General features: G+C 43.6%; 1 protein-coding gene across 1 annotated transcript in view; it reads right to left on the bottom strand.

The window, feature by feature from the left end:
* Positions 1-1,588: 1,588 nt before the first annotated feature.
* Positions 1,589-8,034, bottom strand: part of MYB (v-myb avian myeloblastosis viral oncogene homolog) — a 23,429-nt gene continuing 16,983 nt past the window's right edge. The window contains exon 14 of the mRNA XM_009882280.1: positions 1,589-1,822. Within this exon, the coding sequence (XP_009880582.1) occupies positions 1,706-1,822 (117 nt within the window). The 3' untranslated portion in view covers positions 1,589-1,705. The remainder of the gene's footprint in view (positions 1,823-8,034) is intronic.

Here is an 8,034-nt window from a genome sequence, read left to right as displayed (position 1 = left end):
TTTCCTCTTATTCGGTTGGTTCCTGATCTGATGGTCTTAGATGGAGAAATCAATTAGCCAGCACTTGGGTAGAAGAGCAGTTTTGCACAGAAGGTGCCGTAAGCTTCCCACCGGCTGAACCTGACCTGGACTTTGGTGTCACTAGTGATGTGCCTCGAGTCCACAACATGCTCAATACTTTCTGTTTCGTGCTGTGCTCCTTCCACTGCCTCAACAATCAACGAGAACTGAGAACGCTGAGGCTACCTATGGTGTGCAGAACTCTATTTCTTACTTATCTAAAAGTGTGCTGGAAAAAAAGTTGTTGGCTTGATTGTTGCCTATAACAACACCGCCAAAACACTAAAGACAAACAAGATTAGGAGACCATGCGAGTTTAAGTAAAAAAGAACACACTTTATTTATCTACAAGGCAGTACATTGTCGTATAAAAAATTAAGTGCAGATGAAGCTGCACCAAATGCTATTAAGGCAGCAAAGTCAGAGGCTGTTATAAAAAAACCCAAACAATAAAAAAATAAAATAAAATCAGTGTTTTGCCATATTGATAAAGATTTGGTATGGCAGTACGAAGAACCATGTATTTCTAAGAACCTGATTCGGTACACAAGACCCAAGTTAGAGAACAATTAGCTAGACATGGAACAAAACAGACAACATGAACAAGACAGTGTTCTCCCAAACATATGAAGGTGCAATGCATGCTCTTACAAACCAATGAGAAACAAAACAACACATCCAGACAAAAAAAAAAATCTCCCAGGAACAGTGTTCAAAAATATTGCTTATAAAAAAAGGGGAAAAAATATAAATGATGTAAAAAAAAATAAAATAAAAAGGTCTGAAATGCTAGTGCATAGTCAATTAGCTAATATCAACATTTGTTTTCTTTCCATATAAAGCTCTACTGCTCCTTTTACACTAGCAGCATGTCTACACGCTAAGGTCTGTAGCAGCAAAACACAGTATTCATTTGGCATTTACAAAATTAAATTACTGAATAAAAATATAATTTTTCTCATAAATCTATGTTTCATACAGTAATATTTTTTAAAGCAAGCTAATTACCCCCCCCTAAACAGAAACACACAATGTATAACGGTCTAGAACCATAACAGAATGAAAGAGTACTTCAAGAGGCATGGATGTTTGAGGATTCACAATTTGATCAGTTTTCCCCCTTTGCACAGACTAGCGTTTGTAGTAATGCTTTTCACTTCGGTATTTTACACCAATGCATTTTGTTCAGTGATTTAAAATATATCTGTTTGAGTACCTGCTCTTTTATTAAAAAAAAAAACCAAAACAAAACTGAACAAACAAAACCCCATCCCTGGCTAGCACATCACTGAAGTAACAATACTGGTGTATTAGGTTTGCTTGATCTCAAAAAGTACAAAAAAAATTACCTTTATTATAAGTCTGCACTTAAGATCATTAATTACTGATTCAAACTTAATACCTAATAATTTAGGCAAAGTATCATTTATTAAAAAAAAAAAAAATCCTCTTAAGTTGGGTGAAATCCAACAAGAATATATATGCTGAGTGACTAAATGCACTTTGTGCTGCTCCCAACTGTTGTACCACAACAAAGATAGGGTCTTCTCCCATTCATGAAAAGTTTTCATGCAGAGGAACAGGAATTTCCCAGTGGAGGTGAAGTGTTCTCAAAACCATAATGCTTCTCTGTCCGTCGACCCTTTCACATCACCAGAGTCCGGGTGGGGAAGGCGGCCATGTACTTGCGTGCCTGATCCGTCAGGGCCATCTGATCCTCGATCTTCCCGCAGGACGCTGACTCCCAGGCGTTGTTCAGATGCTAAATCAGAAGCAGGCAGAGAGATTTGGGGTCAACATCATGTGATTTATTCCTAGCCCCAGCCGAAGCTGGGCCTGCTCGCGATTAAGTTTTGGATGAACACACAGTAGACTGTTGTCCCATCTCCAGAGAAATTGAAATCACAGCACAACAGGCAAAAAAGCACCACCCCCCACTTCTCATTTAGTGGGCAGACCAGACGACCTGCAGAGGGGCACACCACAAGAGCCAGGATCCAAACCTCCCCACTTCTCTCCCTGACAGAGTCTTCTCTATGAGGCCTTATCCATCACCTCGCCTTTAATCCTTCCTTTCCGCGGAAGGTCTAAAAAGAGAATTTACTTGCAGGTGGACTTTACAGTCAACAGGGTACAGACGGGCTAATCCCACAGTTATAATTTTCAGTGCTATGACCATGCACAAAGTCCTGCAGAACCTCCGTTCTAGAAATACAGCTGCGCTACCCCCGCATTCCCTAAACAAACCTGACAATCCTGACAGCCTGACCGCAGCTAACAAAAAGTCCTGCGCTCAACGCCGCTTTCACCTGCGCGCAGCGATTAGCACGTGCCCATTAGCAGAGCTCCTCCGGTAAAGGAGAAGAGGGGGGCGGGTGGGGGGAAGGACTCTCAGCAGAAACAGCATTTTAATTATCGTGTAAGCCATTTCACTTCTTGTGGTATTTATGGAGGTTACAGACACCATTTAGTATAATGTTAAAGTGAGATAAACATATCTGCAGAGGGCTGTGTGCACTGTATTTATTTACTCGCTACACATGCGAGATGTTTCTCATTGCCTTGAGCTATAAACAGTAATGAAATTTCAAAGCTCCTGGAATTTACCACTATACACACACATTTACACACACTTTATTTTTTTTTTCTGTTGAACTCTTTCTCTTAGCCAGTGCGTCTGCATTTCCACACTGAGATACTCCCTAAGTCTTGAATCAAAACTCTGTTATTATATAGAGCTAGTTGTACTTAATACCCCGCGTTCCAAAAATGCATGCAACTGTGCTTTACAGAAAGCTGCCTGCCAGCAAGGGGATCCCGGTACTGCTAAATATTGCGAAGATCTATGCCCAAGATCCACCAACAAAGACAAGTCAGGAGAAACCCTTCTTTTTTTCCCTCTGCTTTCAACAAGGATCGTCTTTGCAGTTCAAGATCTACATTGCTCACCGAGATGGCCAAAGCCTTCCCAACTTCTACGACACTGGGTGAAGTATAATTAGCGCACTGCAAATCATCTGCTAAAAGCAGAACTGTCCCAGTGTGCCCATGGCTCTTTATGCTGCTCCTTCTAGTTGCTAACCGCGCAAGAGGATCCTTAAATTATCCTCTGGCCTAAATGTTTAGAGAATGCTCTTCTGACTGTAAACAGTGTTATCTCAGACCTATGGATAGTAAAAGGCTGGGCAACATACGAAATACAGATAATTTCTCATAACGTGCCCTAATCAGGGCACTGGTACAAACCCAGGGAACGAGCCTCTTGGAGGGCTTACAGTCTAAAAGGGACAAAACCAATGAATAAGTAAGCAGCGTGGCAAAGATGAGGGCAAGCATGTTAGTCCTCTGTTAACTTCTGCAAAACTCCTGCTGAGCTTCAGTGGGAGTTCCTGTGCGAAGGAGAACCAGGTCAGGTCTCAAATCATTACGTTTCTGCAGCTTTTTGTGGGAAAGCCGCATCTGCGAAGTGAACAAACATGCCATACACCTCTCTTCTAGAGTGGTTCAGCCTGGGCTGGCTGCATACCTTGTGCTGTGGGCACATGCCACAGCCAAAAAGCAGGTGTGACATACTTTCTGCCTGCCGCAGACATGCATGCGACACGCCACAGCTTCTTTTATGTTTTGGTTCAACAGCTTCCAGGGTAACTTTTTCAAAGGCACCTACGTCAGCTGGGAACCTACAGCCTCCTATTGATCCTCAGTGGGACTCGGGCACCTGTGAATGTTTTACCCTATTGTTTTAGAGGTATTTGCATCAGGGACCAAATTAACGCCTGGTACAATGCCATCGGTTTTACTTAGAAGCCAGATTTGGTCTGTACACCTCAAAAGCAGTTGGTACTTCCAGAATGTCCACCATTTCAAAGGACTAAAATATGTGTCCAATCGGTATTTCCCCATGATCCCCCAAAGCTTCAATGCCCTTGTCTAGAAATGAGAGATCAGCAGTCCCTTAAATAACTAAAAACATGTAAGGAAAAGTCCATCTGTCACAGTACGTCAATTTTTAAAAATTAGAAGTAACTTCGGGCAAGGAGTGTCCCAATTTCATAAATTAGGCTTAATTGTTAGTACCTACACTGAGCTCTTTGTATTAAAAGCCATGTGCTTAGAAAAGAAAAAATAATAAATCTGTATCCTGATATCTCCAACATCTCAGCAGGCTGCTACATGTCACTCATTCCACGGAAAGCCTGGTCTTCATTTAACCTGATGTCAGCGCAGCAGAAGGCACTCAGGCAGGCAGCAACCCTCTGCCCTCCCGCCGGGCTCGGCCGCCCCAGTGCCCCGGGCAAGCGGTGGCCAGCAGACGCGGCAACCGGCAGGGGGGTCAGCCAGACCCCTGACTCGAGCCTGCTTGAAACAACTTGGTCAAGTTTTGCTGTAGAGACAGCATGGGAGGATCTCCCCACAGAGTTTTCACCCTCGTATTATTTTCCCAGAAATACGTTACACTGTGTTTTTTTCCTCTTTTGACAAATTTATAAAAAGAGATTAACTTTGCAGTCTCACTGACGGTGGGGAGAGCTTTGCTCTAGTAAAGAAAGCAGAATTTGACCCAAAGTATTATATTCACTGAAGCAGTACATTTACTAAGACGGTTTCCAATTCTGTCCTGAGGAACTAAGATAACACGTAAAGCGAGGTATTTTTAATAAACATTTTCTGTCTGAAGCCTTGGCTGCCAGCAGCCGACACCAAACAAAGCACAATGCCTTTGCCTTGCCAGCCCTGCAGCGCAGCGCCGCAGGCACGTGCGAAAGTCATCCCCACGCGAGAAGTTTTCCTTCCCTCCTTGGCAGGGAGCGCTGGGTCCCACGACCCAGGCAGGGCGCCTTGCCGGCATCCGGACGCACGCAGCTCCGGCAGCCCTTAGGAAAAAGGGAAAAGCGCGACGCCTCCTTCCACGCCAGCGTCGCAGCGTGTGTTGCCAGGGCTCCCTTAGAGGAGGGCGGCAGCGCCCCGCAGAAAGCAGCGCATAGCGAACGTGTCAAAAGAGAAGAGACCCAGGCAGAAAGCTAAAGGCATGGAAGGAAACAGCCCAGAAACCCGCGTCAGACCACTCCTTGTGCTGAATGCTCAGTGCATCTCTCCTGTCGCATTTAAAGGTCCAACTCTGCAAAGCCATGGATGGAAACAGGAAAGCTTCGTAACTAGAAGCCAAAAGGTCTGACCCAAAACCCACTGAAATTGATGGGCATGTTTTTATTGATTCACTGGATTCATCCTACTTAAAAAATTCAGCAATCTAAGAGTGAGGTGTTCATTTTAGCACCCAAAACCCTAGCCAGTGGGGAAAGGGATTTCCGCAGTACAATTAATTCTTTTTTTTTTTTTTTTTAATTGCCTTAAAAAGCGGGAGACTACTCTCTTAGTTTTGCTGTCAATTAAAAGAATTTAAGCCTTTTCAGCCAGTACTTCCAGCTGTATTTTTCTCTTCCACACAGAGCAGTTCTACCTCTTTAAGTTAAACCAGGGAGTGGGGCGGAGAAGAAGGTATACTACTATGAGTTCCCATAGGATAAAATTACAGACCCATGGTACAATTCCAGCTATGTCATTCTCCCTGGCTCATTTTTTTTTTTTTTAACCTCAGTAATCCTACCAGCACATCCTTTTCCTGGCAGCAAAACTACCTCACTTATCCTGTAACGTGCCTTCAACTGCCCTCAGGCAGATGCGAACTGTAAACAAACTGTCAAAGCTGTAACTGGGATATCCAGTTAAAGCGCTTTAAATAAAAACTTGGACCATCTAGAGAAAACAGACCAGAGTAAGGAAAGAAAAGACTGTGGAAAGGTGCTTTTCTAACAGAACTAGTCCTTCTGCACTTGGAGCCTGGACCGCCTTTTCATGTGCTGTCTGCGTAGCTTAAGAAAGCTCCTGCGTTACGACACCTCCCGCGTCAGGAGTGGATGCCAAAACCAAACACTGGTGCAGCCCTACAGCACCGAGCTCCCAAACTGATGGAAGTGTAGTAAAAATCTCTGGGCAAAGAAGGACTGTGTTAGAAGACAGATTTTAAATCTCCCCTACGCTGGCAGGTATCTTCAGCAACTCCAGCAAAGTTACTGGTGTTACATACATTCCCATTAATTTAGCCAAGTTGTGCTGGCATTTAAAACCAAAAAAAAGGCAAAATGGTTCAAATATTCAGAAGGCTCAGACTATTAGAAGGTATCTTATTGTGTTTCGCTGCTGCAAAAAGCTGGATTTCTTGCCAGTTTTCCCTTAGATTACACAGTATGGATAATTTGCAGAACATGCCGCTGAAAAGAAGTCTTGCAACAGAAATGCGGTACTCCTTCTGAAACAGTAAAACAATCAACACCCTAAAAAAAAGAAATTTCCTAGCAGACTATGATGCGTATCATGCAGAATAGTATGGCTTTCTATTCTGTAAGGATGCAGAACCAAGATAAAACCTTTTACTTCCCAAGACCAGACAGTAAAGACTAATTAAAAATTCAAGTGACCATAACTGAATTCTGCCTCATTTGCTAAGGCAGAGCACTATTTCTGCTCACGCTGCTACTCCTCCTCTGGGGCACGGGACGGCCCCTCCTCCTAAACTCTGGGGCGTTCCCAGTTGCTCAGAAATACAGCATGCTAAATGTGAGACAGTAAGATGGTCCAACTTTTCAGCTTTTATTATAAGCCCAATACCAGGGTTAGAAAGACCTATTTGGTGGCACTTTTAAGAGCTTAACCCTGAAGCCCTTCCTGAGATGAAACTCCTGTTTGAGATGTATGAGCTTTCCAAGTAAGATTAATGGGCGAGATCCGGGAATGGGCTACGCACTTGCAACTCACATAAGGATATTCAGTCCCTTTCTATTTTTGTCCTTAAGTAATTTTTTTTTATTCACGGATGAGAACACATTGCTGCAAATGGCTGACAGTTAAGCTGTCCTTTTTGCTTCTTTCTGAGAAACCATCGCCTGCTTGGGGCAGCTGCAACTCCTGCTCTGTTTGCAACCTAAATTCTGCTGCTCGGGGAGGAAAACAGGCAACGACTGACCCATAACTTCCAACCTCCTTTTGCTTCCCTCACCTGTGCCAAGCATGGCTCCTGTACACGGCAGCCACTGGCCAGAAAAGGGACAACACAAGTGAGGGAAACCCACCAAGCCTACCTTGCCTTGCCGTGCCAACCTTAAACTTCCCGGGACCGGAGCACAGCGTGCTTCCCCCTCTCCCTTCACTAAACAAAGATGACTATGAGACTTTGGTATCTTCTTTCCTCAAAAGAAGCCACGGAGGAAAAGCAGAGATAGCGTGCTGCTGCAGGAGAGCACGCTGCCTCGCCTATACGTTTTGTCTGACAACCAGGCTGCAAATGAAATTCCACTTTTCGCTTTTTAAACGGAGAAAATTAAGCTTAATGATAGCTCACGCTCTTGCAAAGGTTAACAAAGTAACTGTTTTAAAATCCTTTAAACTTACTCTTTAAAGAAAATGGTTACACAAACCGCTGAAAGTCAGGAAATTCGAGCTGAAACGTGTCAGTCTGTGGTTAAAAAATGGAAAGTGACAGGAGCTAGGGGTTGAAGAACATTCTCTTTAGCTTGCAGGGCTTCTACCTTGTGTTGTTTCCTTTGTTACTGGGGGAAGAAGATATCAAAGCAGCGCTATTTTCTTAAAAGGTTCCATTTCATGGTGTCTTTTGATAGCCTGCGGGGTTAGGTGGATGGTCTATGATTTAGCCTACTTTTCTATCTGTTAAAATGTCTATGTTAGGATAGTTTGTATTATGTACTGCTACTTGTTTGATTGGCTACGGAACACAATGTGAAATAAAACATAACTTTTACACAGCAATGGCCAGAAACTTTTTACCTAACCTCTTGCGAGGCACTATTCAAGTAAATGCTCAGCACAGATCATCAGCCTGCCTCAATAAGGGCTTCAAATGTTAGCCCAAAATCTTAACCCTTGGAAGGGCTCCTAGTGAGGCCAAAATTTCCCTAC

The sequence above is a fragment of the Charadrius vociferus genome, unplaced genomic scaffold, assembly GCF_000708025.1.
Source record: "Charadrius vociferus isolate BGI_N301 unplaced genomic scaffold, ASM70802v2 scaffold13, whole genome shotgun sequence".
NCBI lineage: Eukaryota > Metazoa > Chordata > Aves > Charadriiformes > Charadriidae > Charadrius > Charadrius vociferus.
This window is presented reverse-complemented; position numbering and strand designations above follow the sequence as displayed.